The 25,010-nt window shown below is 30.7% G+C and overlaps 1 protein-coding gene across 5 annotated transcripts; it reads left to right on the top strand.

The window, feature by feature from the left end:
* The first annotated feature begins 2,493 nt into the window (after window positions 1–2,493).
* Window positions 2,494–24,668, top strand: LOC143067769 (choline-phosphate cytidylyltransferase B-like). 5 transcript variants are annotated; one of them, XM_076241303.1, is made up of 9 exons: window positions 2,494–2,591; window positions 7,891–7,997; window positions 17,271–17,379; window positions 18,324–18,440; window positions 19,757–19,908; window positions 20,079–20,161; window positions 22,338–22,476; window positions 22,893–23,027; window positions 23,842–24,668. In XM_076241303.1, exons 2-9 carry the CDS (start codon window positions 7,899–7,901, stop codon window positions 24,088–24,090), a joined length of 1,083 nt encoding a protein of 360 aa, XP_076097418.1. In that variant the 5' UTR covers window positions 2,494–2,591; window positions 7,891–7,898; the 3' UTR covers window positions 24,091–24,668. The 5 variants fall into 5 exon arrangements, with proteins under 5 accessions (XP_076097418.1, XP_076097417.1, XP_076097421.1 ...); XM_076241302.1 differs by lacking the exon at window positions 2,494–2,591 and adding an exon at window positions 3,275–3,296; XM_076241306.1 differs by lacking the exon at window positions 2,494–2,591 and adding an exon at window positions 10,028–10,053.
* The last annotated feature ends 342 nt before the right edge of the window (window positions 24,669–25,010 follow it).

Raw genomic sequence — 25,010 nt, 5'->3', positions numbered from 1 at the left:
TTAACTTTAAGAAAATTGTTTGGTTAAACTTGATACACAAAGATTACAGAGGGAAAATCCATGGGTACCACCTTTTTTGTGTTTTTTTTTTTTTTTTTTGGTTGGTTATTGAGGGAATCATTGAAAATATTTGGGTCTGCTTTGAGACTTTTCTCAAATTTTAGTCATACAAAGGATAAATATTTCTTGCGGCACCATGATACCAAGTCACTTTGACACAATGTCAGTTTATTTTAACAATCATTTGATTATATAAATGGATTTTTTTAATATATTTTGTTTCCAAAGTTGCTTTATATATAATAGCGCAAGAAAAGATAGAATAAAATTTTATTCAAAGAAAAATAATATCAAAATTTTGTCCTGTGACTTTCTGTCCGTATATTCAGGACTGTCTCCGTCTACGGTTTACATTTTTATAATCAGCAAAATTGATGACGTGGAACACAAATGCGGGTTACACTAAAGACCTGAAAGTGGACCTGAAAAGACCTGAAAAGACCTGAAAATATACGATTAAAATTATTCAAATTGCAATAACTTTTTTATTATTGGATAGAATTTTTTCAAGTTGAAATTTTATTAATTGTTAATATCCATATTTCATTAAAATTTAAATATTTTAAATCAAAAACATTTTTTTTATGCTAAAAGTTGGACCTGAACGGAGAAATGAAAAGACCTGAAGGGACCTGAAAATCTATGGTCGGACTAATGTTAACTTCAATAACTTTTTTAAGGCTCAATGTTTATCTTTCAACTTTGGATTTTATGAAACAAAAAGTTCAGTATAATGATAATATTAAAACAAAATGTTGAAAAAATATCGTCGAGGTGTCAAAACTCGGACCTGAACGGAAAATTAAATAACATAAATTTGCTTGAAAAACCTGTGGTCAGATTTATTCAAGTTTTTTAACTGTTTTCAATCAATCTCCTTGAAATATGAACTTTGTTATAGGAAAGGTATAATATATCATTGAAATGATAAAGAATTTTATCGAAATTTAAAAAATATAATGGTTAAATTACAAAATTCGGACCTTGTCGGGGAAGTAAAAGACATGATAGATCATAGGGGTAGAATGTATTTAAATTAGTACAACATTGTTTTTCTATTTGTTTTCATTTTAGACAAAAGTCTATTGAAGAGAACGAATGACTTTATATTTATACAGAAACATATTTGAATACAAAATACCTTTTTGATCAGTGATGGAAAAAAAGAAGATTGCCCGTTGAAATTATTCAAACCAGAGACATAATAATAAATAGTATTATATGTCTCTGTTCAAACTAATTCAACTTGCTTAAACTGCATTTATATATATTAAAACAGGTCTTAAACATAAAAATGAAAATAATAATATTGCTTCCCCAGTAAACTATATGTTATTTAGAGACGCGTGTTCGTCGATTGGAATGTTTTAATTACGGTGAACGTGTGCCGGTTGTAATTCAAACCTTGTATTGAGATTACCTGATAATTGGATCATTAGTCTAAATAAACATTTCACTTTAATCTTTTAATTGGATTATCACTATATCTTGTTACACGAAGAATGTATTTATTTATAAGATTTTTACCCAATTTTATAGTATTTCATACTTCATAGCTAACATATATCTTTTTTAACCTAAGAATTATTTATATTTTAAGCTACTTGTCCCATTTTGAATATAACTTTTATGAGATTATTTACAAGTTTAAATAGTATATTTTGTATATATTTTGGTTTTAAGGATCAGTGTCTCAGTAATTTTTTGGCTGGATCTTGATTGTTGTTTGTGTGTTTATGAATATTTTATGAATGTCTTGTTTCAATCAATATGTGACACTATAGTAAACAATTTTATTCTTTATTCTCTTCCGTCAATTAAAAATTAAAAAGAAGATGGGGTGTGATCCAGGCAATGAGACAGATCTCCACAAGAGACAAAATGACATCGAACATGAAAAGTTTACAACCATATTTTTTGTCTTTGCAATGAATTGTATAGTTAGACAAATCATTGGTCTATGTTTATTATTTTTCGTTTAAATTTTTTTTTTTGCGGAATTTTAGGCTCATTCAGATTTTTAATTTTCCGTTCAGGTCCGAGTTTTGACACCCCAACAATATTTTTTCAATATTTTTTTTTTAATATAATCATTATATTGCACCCTTTGTTTCACAAAATCAAAAGTTGAAAGAAATCCACTGAATAATAAAAAAGTTATTAAAGTTAGAATTAGTCCGACCACAGATTTTTAGGTCCCTTCAGGTCTTTTCATTTCTCCGTTCAGGTCCAACTTTTAGCATCAAAAATATCTTTTTAATTTAAAACATTTAAATTTTAATTAAATATGGATATTAACAATTAATAAAATTCCAATTTGAAGAAATTCCATCCAACAATAAAAAAGTTATTGCAATTTGAATAATTTTAATCGTATATTTTCAGGTCTTTTCAGGTCTTTTCATGTCCACTTTCAGGTCTTTAGTGTAACCCCACAAATGCACAGACGAAAAGTAAACAGATAATTTTCAAGACAAGTCGTATTTTATTATAGATATTGTTGCGTCATTGTAAAAAGACAACCCGTAAAGGTACTGAATATTCAAACTGTTTCAATTCATTTTAAAGATAAGCGTGTTTGTTCAAAATGTAGGTATTTAAAAACCTAATATTGAGCTAAACTAAAGTTAAACTGTGAAAACGTACATTGAATTTGATGATAGTCTAGTCATAGTCAAAGTCCATATGTTATATATTATAAGTAGCTTGTTAAATACTGATTATGAATCATTAAAGTCATTATGTAACGAGTTTCTTGTAATTTCAACGTTATTTAACTTATTGAACCCATTCATGAATGAATTATAAGTTCAGTGTCGGATCAAGAAATTTTCAATCCTGGGGGCCCATTGACTGCCTAAGAGTGGGCCCACTCCAGTCATGCTTCAGTGATTCCCTATAAACCAAATTTTCCCAACAAAAGGGGGGGGGTCAGCTACAAAATAATTGCAAAGGAACCTGTTTATTGTATCACAATCAAACATTTTCGTAACAATTTAATGATTCTAATTAAACAGCAATTTTTTTTTATAGCAATTAACAGTTTGATTGGTTACTTTATTTTTGTCTTTGAATTAAAAATAATCAAAACAAAAAGACATTAACCACATAGGATCATACAAAGAAGAGCAGCTAGATTTGTTTTTAAAGACTATAGACGTACTAGTAGTGTCACCTCCATGATGAAGGACCTTGGATGGAAACCTCTTGTGGAAAGAAGACTAGAACAATGACTGGTACTACTGTACAATTTAGTGAATGACCTGGTAGCCATCCCTACGGAGCATCACATAGAATTTAATACTAGACCACCCAGAACTTCTAACGTCAAACAAATAAAACTTTTATCAGCAAATACTGACATTTATAAACATTCATATTTTCCACAAACTATCATTGATTGGAACTTACTACCAAATACTGCCGTGAACTGTAAAACTGTGGAAAGTTTTAAGGCAGTTATATCACACATCAGTGGCACACACACACACTTCCTGGATAAGTTTTACTCAGTATTTTGAGTTCATTTCCAGTATTATACAGATACAGCCAGAATCAATCATTAAAGAGAAATTTAACGCTTGTTTTCAAAATTATGACAAGAAAATAATTTAAGAAATAACAAGTTACATTTTTATACAACAGCGAAAAATTTTGCAGTCATATATTGGTATCACATTGTCCGCGTCAGCGTCGTCCGAAGACGGATGGTTTCCGGATAATAACCTTTAGAATAAGTTAATAGAAATCAATAAAATTTTAACACAATGTTTATTACCACAAAAAGAAGCTTGGGATTGATTTTGGGGGTTATGGTCCCTTCGGTTTAGGAATTAATGGCCCAAAGGGACCCAAAACATACATTTATCTAGTTCAGGACAATAAGTTGTGTATAAGTATTTCAATTACTCTGAAATTGTACCACAATGTTCATACCATTAAGTAGAAGGTTGGGATTTATTTTCAGGGTTATGGGGCAAATAGTCTAGGAATTAAGGGCCAAAAAAGGGGTCAAAACAAGCATTTTTGAAGTTTGGGGACAATAACTTATGTTTAACTGTAAAGATCTCTCTGACATTGTACCACAAGGTTCCATATAATGAAGGGAAGGCTTGTTGTCAGTTTGGGGTTAATATACGGTACCTGAACATTTAGGAAAAAAGGGCCAAAAAGAAGCATTTTTCTAGTTTACAGACAATAACTTGTGTTTAAGTGTAGGGATCTCTCTGAAATTATACGACAAGGTTTCTTACTACAAAGGAAAGGCTGGAATTGAATTTTTTGGTTCTTGCTCCAAGGGGGGTTTCAATTCGTAAGGGGCCAAAAAAGTGGCCCAAATAAGCATTTTTGTAGTTTTTAGTCAATAACTTGTGTTTAAGTGTATAAATCTCTCTGAAATTATACCACAAGTTTCCATACTGCAAAGGGATAGTTATAGGGGGTAATGGACCAAATCAATAAGCAATTACAATGTAGGGGCAAAAAAGGTGCGGACAAGGGTTTTTCTGGTTAAAGGACAATTTAGACAACTTAAAATCAGTGTAAGGGAGGTAATCCAATTCCAATTAAAATTTAAAGAATACTGTTATATATATGTTTGACTTGGTTACCTCCCTTACACTGCTTGAAAATTATTGTTAAAGGAATTGATTATTGTCTTCAGATGTGTAGCTGTAAATTTATTTTTTTGGAAGTTACTGTTAATTAATATTAATTTTAACCTTGACTGTAAGTTATTTTATATTTTAATACTTTATGATATATTTAAATGAGTAGTTATTGTTGCCAACTTAATTAGAAATATGAATTATAAAGATTATTTTTGTAATAAGGGATTGCGGGAGGTGAAAAAAAAAATGGGGTGGAGGTACAATTTTTTTCTCATTTCAGAGTTCAGAAATTAAAAAGAATTTTTCTTCAAATTTTTTTTTTGAGGGGATTTATATTCAACAGCAAAGTGTGTTGCTCAAAAGCAAAAAAAAATAATTTCAAGTTCATTAGACCACATTCATTCTGTGTCAGAAACATTTGCTGTGTCAACTATTTATTCACAATCCAAATTCAGAGCTGTATCAAGCTTGAATGTTGTCTCCATACTAGCCCCAACTGTTCAGGGTTTGACCTCTGCGGTCGTATAAAGCTGCACCCTGCAGAGCATCTGGTTGAAATTTGAAGTTTTATATAACTTTTAAGTTCAATATTATTATTGATATCAGGTTGTTTCTGCTCAGAACCAATCTGACCCTATGGTTTATCTTGCATCCAAGTTGATTTGGTCCAAGTCAATACAACCCAAAGTCAATCCAGCCCCATAGTAAAATGATAAATAATTTTATAAAAATTGCAGAGGTTTGGGAAAATTTGATTGGCAACAGATGTGGAAGTTTGCAATTTTTTTTTTAGACAATTCAGACATTCCTTTAATAACAACCTTGGCAATTGTTCATAGAAAGATTCATGATAAAAAACAATATTACTGCAGGTTTTATATTAGGAGAAATATTAAATATAAACAGCATATTATTACTGTTATATTTGTTAAATTTGACCATTTATTTTTTTATTCTTATAAACTTATCTTTTTTGTCAAGCCTGCGACTTTTGTCGCAGATACTCGACATAGGGATAATGACCGTGGCAGCAACGGTGGTGTTAGCTAACTTCTTAAAAGCATTATATTTTAGAAGGTGGAAGACCTGGATGCTTAACACTTTGTAAATAGATGCCTCATGTTATGAAGTTTCCATTTCATTTTCATGGTTCAATGACTACTTGAAAAATAAGTAAAGATTTATTGTAATGTTAATTTCTCTCTTATTATGAGTAATACATGTAGGAAAACTATATTTGGTATGTGCTTTATACCTTGCAAGGTCTCATGCTTGTCAGACAATTTTCACTTGACCTCAACCTCATTTCATGGATCAGTGAAAAAGGTTTAGTTTTGGTGGTCAAAACCATATCTCAGATACTATAAGCAATAGATCTAGTATATTTGGTTTATGGAAGTATTGTAATTTGTAAGGTGTACAGGTCCAACTGGCAGGTGTCATCTGACCTTGACCTCATTTTCATGGTTCAGTGGTTAAAGTTAAAGTTTTTGAGTTTTGTCTTTTTTTACAAAACTATGCAATATGTCAACTATATTTGGTGTATGGAAATAGTTTATGATGTACATGTCAGTCTTGCAGGTTTTATTTGACCTTGACCTCATTTTCACGGTTCATTGCTCAGTGTTAAGTTTTTGTGTTTTGGTCTGTTTTTCTTGAATTATAAGCAATAGGTCAACTATATTTGTTGTATGGAAGAATGGTAAGCTGAGCATATAGATCTGCCTGGCATGGTTCATCTGACCTTGACCTCAATTTCATGATTCATTGGTCAATGTTTAGGGTTTTTTTTTAAGTCTGTTTCTTAGAAACTATAAGCTATAGGTCAACTATACATGTATTAAGTGTAGTGAATGATTGTAAGGTGTACATGTATTTCTTGTTTGGTTTATATGACCTTAACCTCATTTTCTTGGATCATGTTAAGTTTGTATGACAGTCGTAGTAAAGCTTTATATTAAGGACTATCAACATAATATGAATGATTAGTAAAGAAGGTGAGAAATTTCAGGGTGTGCACTCTTGTTTTGTTTGTAATTATTCATTATTATTTTAAAAGTCAGATTTCTTGTAACTCACCATCTCTTTCTCTCTCTTGAAAATTGATAAAGATGATAAATGAATTGAGTTGTCACAGAAGTCTATTACTAACGGGAAGTATGCAAATTAGGCAATCACACTATCTTCAGTATCAGTCTTTTTCAACAATGGAGTCATTGTTAGTCATTATTAGATGATCCTTCAGGAACATATAAACCTACTCTGTTGTGTGGGTAGTGTTGTGCAATTATGATTTTTTTTACGACCGCAAAAATTAAAAAAATTTTGGTCATATATTAGTATCACGTCGGCAGCGTCATCAACTACAGCGTCGTTCGAAGACACATGGTTTTCCGGACAATAACTTTAGTATAAGTCAAGAGAAATAAATAAAATTTTAACACAGGGTTTATAACCACTAAAGGAAGGTTGGAATTGATTCTGGGGGTTATGGTCATAACTGTAAAGGAATTATGGGCCAAAAAGAGGCCCAAAAAGGCATTTTTCTGGTTTTCAGACAATAAATTGTGTTTAAGTGTATGGATCTCTCTGAAATTATACCACATTTCTGCATATTATGGTTTCTGTTTCAAAAAAATCACTCATAGATTTACTTGGTAATAAAAAAAATTTAAATATTGATTTTAGATGAAATGATACGACATTTTTTTTAGTGGGAACTCACTTTTGTCCTATGACTGTATGTAAAATGGATTTTAAATACAATTCTTGATTTGCATTATAAGTAGAAATATTGGTTTTGAATGTATACATTTCCAGGAGGCAATAGAAATTAAGAGACCAAAAAAATTACTGTTAGTTTGATTATGATTTATTGTTGATAACTAATAACATCCAACTGCAAAAATAACAGTTAGATTAAGTAACCTGAGAGTGCATTCTCCAACCATTGACAAATACTAGACTTTAATCAACAGTGTGGATTGTATTGTTTCATTGATAAATTGATGATAAAATTTTAGTACAACTAACCATTAAATGATATGATTGGATTTCTGATAACATTAAGTAGTAGACATAGACTTTTGGGTTGACCTTAATCCGAAACACAAATTGATCATGGGTCATAAAAGAACAGGTATTAAATCGCAATTATTATTCTTGCATTTGTTGAAATATTGTGGAAAGATTTTATTGTATTTTTTTTCTCTATTATTAGCTTCCAATATGTCCAGTGCAAGGAAAAGAAATAAAAATGGAGAGATAAAGTCAGACTGTCCTTCGCCAACCACCAGTCCTAAATCATCTAAAGACTTTAATAGACCTGTAGGTATACTATTGAATAAACATCAATAATGACTGAGTATAAATCTAAGCAAACTTAGCAGGACTAAAAGCATACAAAAGGCAGTTCTGTCAAAATCTGAAAAAAAAAAAAAAATGAGCAGTTGTATATCATCTTTAACAAGAAAAATTAATATACAAAATCAGGAAAGGAAGAAAATATATAATTTTATGCCCCACCTACGATAGTAGAGGGGCATTATGTTTTCTGGTCTGTGCGTCCGTCCGTCTGTTCGTTCGTTCGTCTATTCGTCCATCCGTCAGTTAGTCCTGCTTCAGGTTAAAGTTTTTGGTCAAGGTAGTTTTGGATGAAGTTGAAGTCCAATCAACTTGAAACTTAGTATACATGTTCCCTATGATATGATCTTTTTATTGTTAATGCCAAATAAGAGTTTTGACCCCAGTTTCATGGTCCACTGAACATAGAAAATGATAGTGGAAGTTTCAGGTTAAAGATTTTGGTCAAAGTAGTTTAGGATGAAGTTGAATTCCAATCAATTTGAAACTTAGTATACATGTTCCCTATGATATGATCTTTCTAATTTTAATGCCAAATTAGAGTTTTTACCCCAATTTCATGGTCCACTAAGTTGTTTAACATAGAAAATGATAGTGCAAGTGGGGCATCTGTGTACTATGGACACATTCTTGTTATATGTACATCCCATCATACTTTAAATAGATCATAATTTTCTGTTATGCTCAGCTGGCACAAAGTGCAAGTGTTTTAAGCTGTCAGATTTTGCATTCATTTGCCATGACTTGGGGTCAGTAGTCTGTCTTGTGTCTCCATGGATATCTTTTCCTCCAAAACCACTAGGTTAATTAAATCTAAACAAGACTTCATATGATAAGATAAGAAAACTTTATTTAGATTCAGCATAAGTACAAATATACAACACAAGCTCTAAGGAGCTTTTTACCAAATATACAAACATATAAATAACATAAAAACAGTCTAATTTGACATATAAAACAACCTGTTATACAAAGTTGAATCTAACATACATAGCATGCAATTAAAAAAGCAACAAACTTAGAATGAAATAAAACATGGTAGACCAGAGCAACCAAAAACAACATACATAATAAAAAGCTCAAGAATTATCATCACAAGTATCCTTTTTAAGTTGTTTAGTTTCTAATGTGTTCTGTGTGTTCCTGCTCTGTCCTTCTGTCCATCACTCTGAATTATACACTCAGATGAAACAGTTAAGGCTCAATATGGGAGCATCTTTTTAAAACTGGTTTAATAGGTCACTTGAAGTGCATAAAGGGAATTGAAATAAGTCACTTTGGAAGATAGAGAATTGGAAAAAGAGCCCTTCATTGTATTCAAAAAGTTAAATTTGTGATGTTAATAACTTAATTATCAAACAAACATTTCCTTTTGTAAGTTAGTTCATATCTACTTTTTGCCCATTTTCACTGACATCAGTACCCATTTATTAATTTTAATAATTGCCACAATGCTTTTTAATATTTTGCTTAATCAAAAGCATGTATTGTATACCATGCAGATGAAAAGTTAAAAAACAAAGGTAAATTGTAATATTATATAAGATTAAAGCTAAACTTACTGTATGTATGTGTTTATAGTTGTAGCACTTAGTGCAAAGTGATTTAACTGTATATGAGATCAAATATGTGTTAACATATCTGTTCATATATTTTTTTTAAATATGACTAAAACTGTAAAAGAATGGGGTAACAAATTACCTTACTAATACATCTTAAAGTACACATTGTAGAGACTTAGTAACTTGATTGAACACTTTGCAAATGTAGCAACCAATGACATAGAGAATTCACTTAATAGGTGTACGTGAGAAATTACATTGAAGATTGAAATATCTTATATAAAAAATAAAGTGACAAATTAACCAGTTAAGTATTAAATAAATACCCTTGGATTCTGGTCTGTATTATCAGAAAATTATTTGTTTTTCAAAATAGAAAGTGAACAAGGCTTTCAGCAAGATAATCACATAGAAATCATCTGCTTTTAACAGATTTATCTATGTCATCATCTTTCCCTGTAAGTATATTCTTTTCTTTATTTACATTCTAAAAAATTATAAATCACTTTGGATTTTTTTTTATTGCTTATTTTGATTATTTATTTCACTTTTATAGTAATGACATCTACGTTATACTCTCTTGATACCATATATTTCATACCTAGTGAGAATATTTGTTAGTTTATGTAGTTGACCATACAATAACACAATTTTAAGTTGACAATATTTGGCCTGGTTGCACAAGTTATACAAGTAACAGTATGGTGATGACAGGCGTATCTGCGGGGCGAAGTAGATAATTTTTTCACTTTTTTTTCTATACATGGGGACTAATTTGTTTTTCTGTAAAACTTACATAAGAATGTACCTTTTTGTGTTGTTTTTAATTACTGGTAGCTCCTACAGTTTCAACCCAGTTTGTGAAAACTTCACAGAAGAATGTTTTAACAGTTTTCAAAATTTGAAAATTTATTCATTTTCAATTTACATTTCATATTTCCATATACATGTACTTCAATGTTCATAATAGACTTTTCTCCATTGTTTAAGGAACAATATGTGCAACCTGGCCAGTAAAGATTTGTTCCATTTTTAAAAGGTCTAAAGGACTTTTAAATTTTTGGATTATTTTACTAAAATTTTAACACCCTTTGATGGTTACTTTTTGAGACTGTATGTCTGAAAGTTTTTCATACATAGTTGATTTTTTTTGTAATCATTTTCAGTTGACCATTTATTTATCCATTTTCATTGAACAGATTTTCTGGGGTTATGGGACTTTTACTGTTTTAGCCTATTGTAACATATCAACAACAATTTGCATGAAAGGCTCTATACTTAGTAGGACTTTTCTTGACCAATTTTTTACCTGTCCACCATTTTTAATATATGACAAAATTTTAAGGAGTTATAAATGGGACTTTGTGTAGTCTACTTTTGTGATGATTACAAGATAAGAGTAACATTTTATTACTCTATTACCACACAAAAAAGCTGTTGTGACAGGAGTATCACTTATGTTGTCTTGCATTGTAATCATAGTTCATGTCAAGCTTTGTTAATGCATAACTCCCTGTAAACAATTGCACAGAATTCAATCAAACTTGCACATATTCTTTCTAAGGTATGAAGTAGAGGGCATGCTTATTGGTGCTTTTTGAGTTTCCCTTACCAAAACATTGACATTTCTGCTTATATTATATGAAGAGGGCAGGCAACACACCCTTCCCTTCAGTTCCATGGTGTTTAAGGTGGTACCCAACACCTTCACTAAAATTAATTTGGCACTTTTAATTTTCATAAAATTTTGACAAGGTATTTACTTTGACCATTTGACAAAGGTATAAATATTTCAAAAAATTTGAACCAACCGTTTTATCAGAAAAATTACACTGGTTATATAGCATTTTGACAAACACTAATTTTGATCATTGAGAAGCTTAATATTCCCTTAACAACACAACATAATTAAAACATTTAGCTGATTTTAAAGAGTTATCTCCCTGTAGTGTTAGGTACCACCTTAAATCTTGAAATCTACAGAAAGTTTAAAAAGAACTGGAACAGGAATTAGATAAAAGGTGAACTGTCTCTACTTTCCAATGGTAGCCTGCAGACATTGCTATTGTGTCTGTTGTGTCCTTTATTAAATTTTTCAAAATGTTATATCAAAAACAGGTTTGTTGAACTATCTATGCTTGAGATATTTGCCGCAGGGCATTACCTACATAATGTAGTGCAATCAATCAATCAAACTGTATCCAGAGTGTTCAACTGTATTTTCAAGAAACAAGCTTCAATTATTCAAGGTGGCGAAAGTAACTTTTAAATGGAACCCACTAAATATTTATTTTTTCAGTGATTTTTCCTCATGAAAACTTTATTATTAGAAGAATATCAGTAAAGAAATTCTCAAATAAGACATTTATTGGCATTATGTTTCTGGTCTGTGCGTCTGTCTGTCCGTCTGTTCATTCGTCCATCCATCCTTTCGTCCCATTTCAGGTTAAAGTCTTGGTTAAAGTTTTTGGTCGAGGTAGTTTTTGATGAAGTTGAAGTCCGATCAACTTGAAACTTAATAAACATGTTCCCTATAAGATGATCTTTCTAATTTTAATGCCAAATTAGAGATTTTATCACATTTTCACGGTCCACTGAACACTGAAAATGATAGTGCGAATGCGGCATCCATGTACTTGGGACACATTCTTGTTTTCATTTATTTCCCCTTTTTGTATTGAAAAATGTTGGTAAATTTATTTGTTAGGCTGTATGGACTTTGCTTATTGTTGAAGGCTGTATGATGACCTAATTTTAATTGTTAATTTCTGTGACATTTGGTCTCATGTGGAGAGTTGTCTCATTAGCAATCATACCGCATCTTCTTTTTTGTATTAAAGAAGCCAGTGAATGCATACCTTGCATTGAATGTTCTTATTGAAGATTATAGCAATTTCATTCTGAAAAAATCAAACTTGAAAAGCTGTAGATTATTTTAGTCCACTGTTTCCAGTTCAAAAAACTTTGTCCATACCATTACTTAATAAAAAAAAATCAAAACACTTCAAACTTGCATATATTTAATAAATGTTATTTTTATACGACCGCAAAATTTGAAAAATTTTTCGTCGTATATTGCTATCACGTTGGCTTCGGCGTCGTCGTCGTCGTCGTCGTCGTCGTCGTCCGGCGTCCGAATACTTTTAGTTTTCGCACTCTAACTTTAGTAAAAGTGAATGGAAATCTATGAAATTTTAACACAAGGTTTATGACCACAAAAGGAAGGTTGGTATTGATTTTGGGAGTTTTGGTCCCAACATTTTAGGAATTAGGGGCCAAAAAGGGCCCAAATAAGCATTTTCTTGGTTTTCGCACTATAACTTTAGTTTAAGTTAATAGAAATCTATGAAATTTTGACACAAGGTTTATGACCACAAAAGAACGGTTGGGATTGATTTTGGGAGTTTTGGTTTCAACAGTTTAGGAATTAGGGGCCAAAAAAGGGCCCAAATAAGCATTATTCTTGGTTTTCGCACAATAACTTTAGTTTAAGTAAATAGAAATCAATGAAATTTAAACACAATGTTAATGACTACAAAAGGAAGGTTGGTATTGATTTTGGGAGTTTAGGTCCCAACAGTTTAGGAATTAGGGGCCAAAAAGGGACCCAAATAAGCATTTTTCTTGGTTTTCGCACCATAAAGTTAGTATAAGTAAATAGAAATCTATGAAATTTAAACACAAGGTTTATGACCATAAAAGGAAGGTTGGTATTGATTTTGGGAGTTTTGGTCCCAACAGAATAAGGGGCCCAAAGGGTCCAAAATTAAACTTTGTTTGATTTCATCAAAATTGAATAATTGGGGTTCTTTGATATGCCGAATCTAACTGTCATGACTGTGTATGTAGATTCTTAACTTTTGGTCCCGTTTTCAAATTGGTCTACATTAAGGTCCAAAGGGTCCAAAATTAAACTTAGTTTGATTTTGACAAAAAATGAATCAGTTAGGTTCTTTGATATGCTGAATCTAAAAATGTACTTAGATTCTTGATTATTGGCCCAGTTTTCAAGTTGGTCCAAATCGGGGTCCAAAATTAAACTTTGTTTGATTTCATCAAAAATTGAATAAATGGGGTTCTTTGATATACCAAATCTAACTGTGTATGTAGATTCTTCATTTTTGGTCCTGTTTTCAAATTGGTCTACACTAAAGTCCAAAGGGTCCAAAATTAAACTTAGTCTGATTTTAACAAAAATTGAAATCTTGGGGTTCTTTGATATGCTGAATCCAAAAATGTACTTAGATTTTTTTATTATGGGCCCAGTTTTCAAGTTGGTCCAAATCAGGATCTAAAATTATTATATTAAGTATTGTGCAATAGCAAGTCTTTTCAATTGCACAGTATTGCGCAATGGCAAGAAATATCTAATTGCACAATATTGTGAAATAGCAAATTTTTTTTTAATTAGAGTTATCTTTCTTTGTCCAGAATAGTAAGCAAGAAATATCTAATTGCAAAATATTGTGCAATAGCAAGATTTTTTTTTTAATTGGAGTTATCTTTCTTTGTCCAGAATCAACTTAAATCTTTGTTATATACAATATACAATGTATATTCACTTTTTACTACCAACTGATAAATTAAAATAATCTTTACCATTCAGTGATAACAATCAGTTTTTTTACATCTTAATATTTTATGATGTATTTAAATGAGTAGTTATTGTTGCAAACTCCATTAGAAATTTTAATTGAGATTAGTTTTGGAATAAGGGAAAGGGGGATGTGATTTAAAAAATTGGGTTCAATTTTTCTCATTTGAAATTTCATAAATAGAAAAGAAAATTTCTTCAAACATTTTTTTGAGAGGATTAATATTCAACAGCATAGTGAATTGCTCTAAGAGAAAACAAAAATTTTAAGTTCATTAGAACACATTCATTCTGTGTCAGAAACCTATGCTGTGTCAACTATTTAATCACAATCCAAATTTAGAGCTGAATCCAGCTTGAATGTTGTGTCCATACTTGCCCCAACCGTTCAGGGTTCAACCTCTGCGGTCGTATAAAGCTACGCCCTGCGGAGCATCTGGTTCAATATTTTTACTGTAAAATATATCTGAACTCTGTTCATTGATGGTTAAAGAAAACAGGCAAAAGTAACTCATTGTCTTGTGCCAGATTTTACCTTTAGTCTAAACTGTTGTAGAAAAATGTATTTTGCCTTCTATTTAAAAAAAAGATCTTTTCATTTTCCTAGCATATCAATTTTTTTAATATATTGAGCAGGAAATGGACAACGAATTCAATTAAGTGAGAAAAAAGTTGACTCATTAACTTTGAGTCAGGTCCCGCACATTGTTAACTGTCTTTGTTAAACATGATGCTTAGTTTCATATATAAAATCTTATATTTTACATTTATTGTGCCTCTATTAGTGTGGATGAAATAAGCATTAAGTTGTTTAGGATTTAAAAAATTGAATTTCACCACTAGTTTTAAACTATATAGTATTTACTATTGAACCGACAGTAGAAGTTAAAAACTTGAAAAAGAATGTAAATTCAGTTGTATTAAATAGCTAACCCGAAACAGTTCCACCAAATTTTGATTGTATTTGCTGTATGCAACCTAAATAACTTGTCAAAGTGTTGGTCGAATACATGATCTTTAACAAAAAACTGATTTTTTTCCTACACCACATGTCAGATAAATATTGAATTATAGTATATGTGTAATTTTATAGGTATTTGTCCTTACCATATGTTTCCATATTTTAGTCAATAATAAATGTAAGTTAACTGATCCACATGTTAGGAAAGTGATCATCAATTATCATACATGTACTTGACCAATTGTACCCTTGGGTGTCAAAAAGTAAGTTATCTGATTAGGGGTGAGTATGAATCACAATGGTTGAACCATGATCATTTCTGTATATACAATTGATAATGGAGTTATCTGTGGAGGATAGTGTTTTCAGTTTTAATATGTCATCCAAACCAGTGTTGGAAATGAATAATAACCAGGTCAGTTAGAAGCTTTTATTTATTTTTTTTTTAACTTTTTTTGTGATTTTTTTTTTGGTTTTTTTTGGCTTTATATTTTATATTTTATCAAAAGGGATGATAACTAAGTGTTTTGCATATAAATCATTATTATTTAAGTCATTGTTAGAAGGTAATAATCAATATTTATATATGATCATCTGGGTTTGCTTGGTGTGTGTATAGCTTAGTCATATTATTTATCCTGTCCCTTTGTAGGACTGACATAAGGAACATGTCATTTTTCTTTCCAAACTCCCTTCGAGAATGGAATGTCTTACCGCTGCTTTAAAGCTTGCCATACAAAAAAGAAAAAAAGAAAGTATTTTAACTATCACACAGTGACATAATAATCAGACATTTGATTGTGGCCCCTTGACAGGAATGAGAAAAACAAAAGTAAAACCAGGTGATTAGTTAGGTCTCTCAAAAAAATGCTTACCTACAATTGTTGCTTTTATTACTTTAAATTGATTTTTTAATGTATTCCTCAAAATCAATGTGTTTGCATGATGAAAAATTATGTACGGTGATGGCCTATTTGTCCTAAAGAATGAAGCATTACAAAATCATATGCTTTCAGACTTTCATTTTTTTTTTCATGTCCACTTTGAGTCATTAAAAAGATTTGATAAATGATGGTATTCTTTTGTTTAATGTAGACTCTTTATCATACATCAACTAAAGAATAAACTTCAGTGAAAGGTTGATTCAATTTCAGAAATCCAAAATTCCTTCCTTTATACATGTAAGACAAATGTGTTTAGTTACATAATATAAGATAAATCAGGGAAGCAGGATAGATAACTAGGTCAAATACCTTTGCTGTGGTGATATAATTACAAGTAGTAGTACAATAATGTGGACCATGGACTTGTTTTATCTGTTTTTCATCACATAGTGCACTCATACATTGACCCATTACTGTTCTAATTTACCTTGAGTGCAGGTCAATGTCCATTGTAAAAAAGCACTTTACTAAAATTCAAGTCTTGTTATTATACCCCCTTCCCTCCCCATATCCCACAACATGTACAGAAAAAATGGGAGGTTTTAAGGAATGCATCTGTGCATTGTTCAGACCTAAATTTTGAGTCCTGAATTTGTACAATAACAGATTATTTATGATTTTTCATTTGTCAACTATGCAGTACAGAAGATGTATTTTTCCATTGACAATTGAAGATTTGCCTGAGCTTATGAAAATTTTATATTATTTAGTTTGCCCGTTTTTTACACAACTCCTCCTACATGCTTCATCAGATGCACATATTAGTGGGGCATCCTGGTTTATTGACAATTCCAGAGTAATGGCCCTTGTGCTTATAAATAACTATGAATAATTAGATTTTTAGGTCTATTTGAGACAAAACAGATAGTCTAGGTCAATGTTTTCGTATGTTATGAGCCAAATAAGATATGAGTTAGGTCAATGTATGAGAATGCTATGAGACAAAGATATAATTACCGGTAGGTCAGTTAAATAGTATGATAGGAGACAAATTAGATAAAGGTCAGGTCAATATATGAGTATACTATGAGAGAAAACTGAAGATAAAATAAGACTATACTAGTGGACAATAAAGTACTAGTATGAATGAAAAATTAAATATTGTTGTATAGGACTGTTAAAATTGAGTTTTCAAATGTTTTCCATTGAAATATTTTTCTTTTATCTATTTAACAGCAAGTCTGCGGACCAGCCCCCAGGAGTACAGATGATGACGCCCAAAAAGAAAGAGATCAGATCGATTACTCAATCAAAATTAGTTTGGATGATGCTAAGGCAGGCAAAGGTAATTTGTATAAACTTCTATCATCACAATTTACTTTTTTTTTATTATGCCCCACCTACGATAGTAGAGGGGCATTATGTTTTCTGGTCTGTGCGTCTGTTCGTCTGTTCGTTCGTCCATCCGTCTGTCCCGCTTCAGGTTAAAGTTTTTGGTCAAGGTTGTTTTTGATGAAGCTGAGGTCCAATCAACTTGAAACTTACTACACATGTTCCCTATGGTATGATCTTTCTAATTTTAATGCCAAATTAGATTTTTTACCCAATTTCACGGTCCATTGAACATGTAAAATGATAGTGCAAGTGGGGCATCCGTGTACTTTGGACACATTCTTGTTTTTACCTACAGTAATTTTGTTTGCTTATCCTGCACCAGGTTAAAGTTCAGGTTTAAATTAGTTTGATAACAAGTTGCATTCAATTGAACATAAACATATATCATGTGAAATATCTAAGATATATGCAAAATAGGCTTTTCCCCAGATTTTTAAGTTCACTAAACAAGAAAATGTGGTATTTTTTAAAACACACATATGCTTTACAGCTGAACTTTTAAAAATATATGCCAAAATAGGGTTTGACCCAATTGCTTGGTTTCAGTGAACATGACACATTTGATTATCTGTGCATGTTGAACAGTGTCATGTTGAGACGGTCATGTTAAGTTTTTTTCTTGATGAAGTAATTTTATGGTCAGCCACATTCTTCATTTAGATCACCATTACAACTTTCCATAGTTAAAGTCATTCTCATAACCTCTTAGAAATGTGTACTGTTGTGCCAGTTACTGTAACATATCTGTTTCTAGAACAGTTATTTCCCTTGATTATGCAGACATACTATAAACTTCTGAGCTAGGTGTTATACAAATAAAACCAAAAAATCAAAAACCTTATGATCAGGCTAAAAAGTATGAAAAAAATAAATAAATGTTTTATTATTTTGTAGCTCCCAGACGAGTAAGAATCTACGCAGATGGCATCTATGATATGTTCCATTCTGGTCATGCTAGACAACTAATGCAGACAAAAATAGCTATACCTAATTCATATCTTATAGTTGGTGGTAAGACATTATTACACTTTCAGTAACAGAAGTGGCACAATATGCTATCAATGAAAAGGTTAAACGGTCAGCACATATACATCAGTACTGAAACATCAAAATTAGAAATTAGATTAATTATTGCTTGCTAAACATAGTTTTTTTTTTTACAAAACAACGAAAAACCTGATACAACACCAGCTAAAACTGTCAGTTCACTATTTTAGGGCCAAATTGGGACAATTTAAGATCACTACAAGGTAAAGCACAATAAAATTAAAGAATAAAATCCACATTTTTATCTATATAAATCAAGGGAGATAAATGGTATATGATATGTCAATGAAAGGGCAACAACACAAAAAATCCACCACTGTAAGGATGGAACTATAAAACATAAACGATCCTTAAAAAAAAAGATCAATATTTACAACTTTACATAGAGTTCAGAAATGGAAATATTCAGAGTAAATTCAAAAACATTTCACATCTGCATATGATAGCAATTGATTGAACAAGTGATCAGTTTTTAATATGTTAGCTCACAAAGTAACAGTGTGGAGGAAGACAAATCATACTGCTCAAAATTATTATGGTTATCTAATACCAAGTTGATCAGTTTTCACTCTTACTCATAAATGTCAAGGCAAAGAAGCAGCAAATATTTATTTTCAAGTCTGGTTAGCACAGGCTCACTCAATTGGGGCCACTCTGGCACTTCATATGTTGAAAACCTAACAATGTAAGAACAAAATCTGCAACGAGAATATGAAAAAGGGAGACAAGTGAACATTATTGATTTAACATTCATGGATTTCAACAAGAATACCTTTGTATTGAAAAACTTCATTGAGATTTCTTCAATTATGACAAATGTCAATGAGAACACATATTTGCTAGCAAAACACTTAAATAATGAAATTTCACAACAAGAACACTTAAAATATTTCAACAAAAACTGTTCAATAATGGAAAATATTCACTTCATTATGAAAAATGGCAACAAAACACTTCAGTATATTTTTTTTGCCTAACCTAGATAAGAGTTTTGACCCCAATTTCAAGGTCCACTGAACATAGAAAATGATAGTGTGAGTGGGGCATCTTTGTACTATGGACACATTTTTGTTTTAAATCTGTCAGAACGCTTAAACAAGAACAGTATACAAAAAAGTCCTGAAATGTTTACTTAATGGTCAAACAATTTTTGAATTTATAAAAATTTGCATAAATTCCATAAAGAAAACAAAGTCTTTATTAAATACAGATAATTTAATTCTAAAACAAAGTTAAGGAATGAAAAACAATAAGTAAACATTTTATATCTACATTTACAGTGTGTAATGGTGAATTGACTCAAAAGATGAAGGGAAGAACTGTAATGGATGAAAAAGAAAGATATGAAGCTATAAGACATTGCCGTTACGTGGATGAGTTAGTTACAGACGCTCCATGGACTTTAACTGATGAATTCTTAGATTACCACAAGGTGTGATATGTAGACTTTGGATTTTATATTGTCTTCAGTATGTATTGTTGAATGTGAGACATAGGAATGCTAATATAGAGGCATCTCTGTAAAAAGCTTTCAGATAGTAGAAGAGATGGATATTGTTATATGTGATAAAGTAATGTGAAATTTTTGTACCTATTTTACAGATAGACTTTGTTGCTCATGATGAAATTCCATATGGAGCCATAGGTTCAGATGATGTGTATGCTATTATTAAAGAAAGAGGGATGTAAGTTTCATATACATTTAATGAATTAAAAAAAAAGGGGGAAATGATGTCAAGGAGGCAGCAACTGAACAACACAAATTAAACTAAAATTAGACATTTAGACGTTGTACAGCTATCAACAGTTACCAAGCAACCAAATTATATGAAAAGCTCTTAATCCCCTGTGACTTGTTAAGTTGGTCAATGAAAGTAAGATATAAACTTCAATCTTGTCTAAATTTCTTCTTCCTTGGACTAAGTATTCATTCAAAAGTTTAGAAATTATTGTTAAAAGATTATTTTGTTTATAGATTAATATAGGAGACTATTGGAGCTACACATTAAAAGTAGTTCATTCTAACCAACATTTTATACTTAATTGAGTCAGATTGCTTGTTCCATGTTATATACTGGATACAAAGGGAATTAACTTAAGCTACAATCAGGTATTTTGGTTTAAGGATGTTCGCTTGTCATGTTTTGTGATTTTTGTCAGATTTTCGGAATCCTCTGGTTTTATCCATTTGAATGCCTTAACAAATTTTGCCCAATGACCCCCATTTTTCTTTTCATAAATCTTTTACTTGTATAATTATAAGCCATCTGTAAAAGTCTAAAATCTTAGTTATTTTTTAATAGCTTTTGAGAACTTAAACTTGTCAAAAGGAGTAGGTCCGGTAAGGGCCGATTTTGGACACAAATTTTCAAGTTCATCTAACGAAAGTTTATGGAAACTTTTTAAACACTTAAGTGTCTATTTCAATTGATTCGATTAGTTTATGTGAAAGATTTTAACTGATTTAGTCATTCAAAACGCTCTGATTCAAGCTTAATTATAAAAATCTATCAAATATGCCAAAAATGTCACTTTTCAGATGGTTTTTGTCAAAAATGAAAGTGGCTGCATCCGTGTTCATCTTCAACCTTTATATATGTTTTGTATTATCTTTAATACAACTTACATTTCAATATTATGAATGAACACGAATGCGGCCACTTTCATTTTAGACGGAAACCGTCTAGAAATTAACCAAAATGCTAAAATTTTGAATATTTCAGTAATTTAGCACGACTTAATGATGCTAGAACGCGATATTTGTGCATTGTATTGTCGAAAACAGCTCATATTTATGTAGAAGAAGCATTTTACTTTCCAAAATATAGCTTAAAGATTACATTTTCACAATTTTCTAAAACTGCTATATTTTACTGAACCTACTCCTTTCAATGGCTAATATCTCGAAAACAAGCACATTGACCTATATATTTTTTCTGCTTTTTTGGTTCCTTTATTAATCCCCTATTAATTTACACTAGTGTTATGAAAAGCTCGTTATTTTGAAACTGAGTAGCAAACCTCCTTTAATAAGGGTGAATTATGGCTATATTTTAGTTCAAATGATTATGACTTCTTGAAAAAGAGAAGCGAAAGATACTTAACTGTCAACTCTATAAAAAAGAAAAAGACAAACAACAGTATATTTAAAACAATATTCAGAACTAAAGAATGAGCAACATTTAATCAAACCAAAAACGGGGGTTTATCTTAGGTGCTCTTGAAAGATACGCAGATCCTGCTCCACATGTGGCACCCATCTTGCATATATACTTTCCTTTTGTGTGCATTTTGGTTCCAAACATTTATAGAAATTTTCAAAAGTAATGAATTGCACTGTTATCACAACTTCAAAGCATTTGTTTGCTGTGCCAAGTTTAACTTGAAGTATGATAAAATGGCGACAAGAGGTTGCAAATTCAAATTTTAGTGAGAGTTGAACAATAAATATTCTTATTTACTATACAATGAATAGAAAAAATCATCTGTATAATACTATAATTCCTTAGGAATCATATGATTTATGATTCACTATTTCAAAAGAATGTGAATGCTTTGTACATAACACTACAGGGAGATAACTCTGACCATTTTAGTCATGTTCTAGTGTCTTTAAGGAAATATAAAGCTTCTCAATGATCAAATTAGTGTTTGTCAAACTGCTATATATCCAATATATTTTTCTGATAAAGTGTGTGGTTCAAGTTTTTTGAAATTTTCATATTTTTGTCAAAGTTTCAAAGTAAATATTTTTGTCAAAATATTATGAAAATTTAACCTGCCAAATTAATTCTGGTCAAGGTGTTTGGTACTACTTTATGTAATTAAAATCTTACTAAATTTGTTTTAAATTGTTTTCAGGTTTTTGCCTACAGAGAGAACGGAAGGGATATCAACAACAGATATCATAGCCAGAATAATTAAAGATTATGATGTTTATGTCAGGAGAAATCTTAGTAGAGGATATAGTGCTAAAGAGCTCAATGTTAGCTATATGAGGGTAAATATTTATAAAATTAAGTAATCCAAGAATTCTACCAGAAAAATGTTCAACAAGTGACAGAACAACACATTTACTAACATGCTGTGGTTAAAAGATGCAAGACCAGGACTATCGATTAATAACTATTTGTTATTTAAAAAAAATGGTTTTGGGGAAATCAATAGAAAATAATTATAAACAGGATTTTTTTGTACCTTGATAATTACATCATATACATTACATTTTCCATATTGACTCAAGTAATATACCTGGATCCTCTGGTAAAACTATGTCAGATATGGGAGTTTTTGGATCATTCCAGGGCAGATATGAAAAAGACCTTGCAATGTTATAAAAATATTGTACATCTTTTGGTTACATTCTACGGGGAATATAACATTTCTAAACAATTCATGCAATGTTTATTTTTACAGGAGAAAAAAATTATTTTAGCAGGAAAATACAACACTATAAAAGATAAAGGAAAAGAATTCATTGATAAATGGGAAGACAAGTCGAAAGAATTCATTGGTAACTTTTTAGAAATGTTTGGAAAAGATGGAAGAATAGTAAGTGTTGTTTAAGAGACTCATGAGACTTTTGAGTATTTTGTAGATGCTTACTTGAAAAATAACTAATCTGATAGAAATGAAAGAGCATCCAATATCAATTTAGGTTTTCCATATGTGAATTTAAAGCCAATTTCTGCTTCAGTGATGAACATTAAGTATTTTTGAAGAGTTCAATTTCTAAAATACATAAGTAGTAAAAAAGTTGGTATATAGAATAACTGAAAGGTATATATACATGATTATCATTTTAGATTTTTTGCCAATGATAAGTTTTCTATGTTGTGTTTTGTGTGCTATTGTTTTTTCTATTGGTCTTTTTCTTTTTTAGCCATGGCATTGTCTATTTATTTTCGACATACGTGTTTGATTGTCTCTCAGGTATCTTTCACCCATATTTTGAAAAGGGTAATAGATTTAGATAGAAACTAAAAATGATTAACAGGACAAGATCTACATATATGTAAGCATGTCTGAATGTGTCAGTTAACTCTTTATGGAGTTATTGCCCTTTAATGAAGATTTTTCCAAAAAATGGCTATTGCTAAAGATGAAAGTGAGTGACACAGGCTCTTTAGTAAGGTGTTTATGTTGATTCAACCTTGAACTCATTGATCAAGTACTAGTTATACCTGTAGAAAGACCACTTCTGACCGAAACTTTAAGTGATGACCAGTAAAGTATTTCAGTGTGTGCATCTTTAAAATAGTCCAATACCATTTTGTTTTATATGATAACTTGAAACTAATTATACTTTGTATGAAACCAACTCAATCATGGTGCACATAAGAAACACACTTATTAATCATTTCAGACCTCTTGGATAGCAGAAAATACAGAGAAAGTAAAACTAGCCATATCACCTCCTGCTAGTCCTGTCCCTGGGGCAAGTGATGAAGATGAGGAGGAGGAGGAGGATGACGATGATGATGAATACCTGGAAGCTTCATCGCAGTCCCCTCCATCACAGAGTCCCCCCTCCAAAAGAGGTAGAACTAGATCCCCTGTTGTTGGTGCTACTTGTTCTAATTATGATGAAGAAATGGAGCACGAAAGTGTTTAATGTATAATGGTATTGTTATATGGATATTGCTGGTACACAACAAGCATTGATTGTTAGTCCGATAGTTGTATCTTGCCAGGATTGTATGTTGTTATTTTGATAGGAATTTATCTAATTTGTTATTAGTTTAGTACAAAAAGATGTTATTGGAAATAGAGGACTATGGGATCTTAAAGATTAGCGACTAGCATAAATGGACCAAAGATAAAGATATACTTGGTATACAATATGTTATGTAAATTTTAATATGTGGTTTATCAAATTTTTATATCCATTATTGCCTCATCATTATTAATATTTTGTTAAGATATATTTCTTTCCTTCATCCATTTTGATCTCCTTTAAGATTTAGAAATCCATAAGAGCCAGTTGTTTTTGATGAGTACTAAATGTTGGCTTGCTTTCTACATTTCTGTTCACAGAAGTGGGATTTCTTATAGAAGTCAAAATCATTTCTTTAATTTTAATGAATGAATCAAACAATAATGTTCTTTTCTTGCAGTGTTTTTTTTATGTAAATGTATCTTTGTCTATTTTAATTTACATTATCATTATTATTATTATATTCAAATCAGTATTTATTGCGAACCCTATCTTAGTTTTCCATAGATTCACCTGCAAGTTACCTGTCGATTTAAACTTTTGGCAGTTCTATTGTCCCATCTAACAAATACAACAGGTATTGTTCTCTGTGTAGTTTATTCACTGGGACCTTTAAATTTCTTCTAGGAGAAATATATCACTCATTGATTAATTTACCTGACCAAAAAATTATCTTCTTTTTTATTGAAATACTTCTAATAACTCACATAAACTGTATGCAATATTGTATTTATTCAATATAATCATTAATATATTTTCAATCTGCTCAATATAAAATCTGGTTTAATACTAAAAAGTTTATTTCTGAGACACATTTT

The sequence above is a fragment of the Mytilus galloprovincialis genome, chromosome 3 (genome assembly GCF_965363235.1).
Source record: "Mytilus galloprovincialis chromosome 3, xbMytGall1.hap1.1, whole genome shotgun sequence".
NCBI classification, from domain to species: domain Eukaryota; kingdom Metazoa; phylum Mollusca; class Bivalvia; order Mytilida; family Mytilidae; genus Mytilus; species Mytilus galloprovincialis.
Note: the sequence above shows the minus strand (reverse complement) of the source record. Positions and strands in the feature narration are given on the sequence as shown.

Bases quoted from the DNA above. Each gene is read 5' to 3' on its own strand.
- LOC143067769 (XM_076241302.1), top strand. The intron at 18,441-19,756 runs GTAAGACATTAT...CTACATTTACAG, and splicing joins TTCATATCTTATAGTTGGTG to TGTGTAATGGTGAATTGACT. The intron at 22,477-22,892 runs GTAAATATTTAT...TTATTTTTACAG, and splicing joins TCAATGTTAGCTATATGAGG to GAGAAAAAAATTATTTTAGC.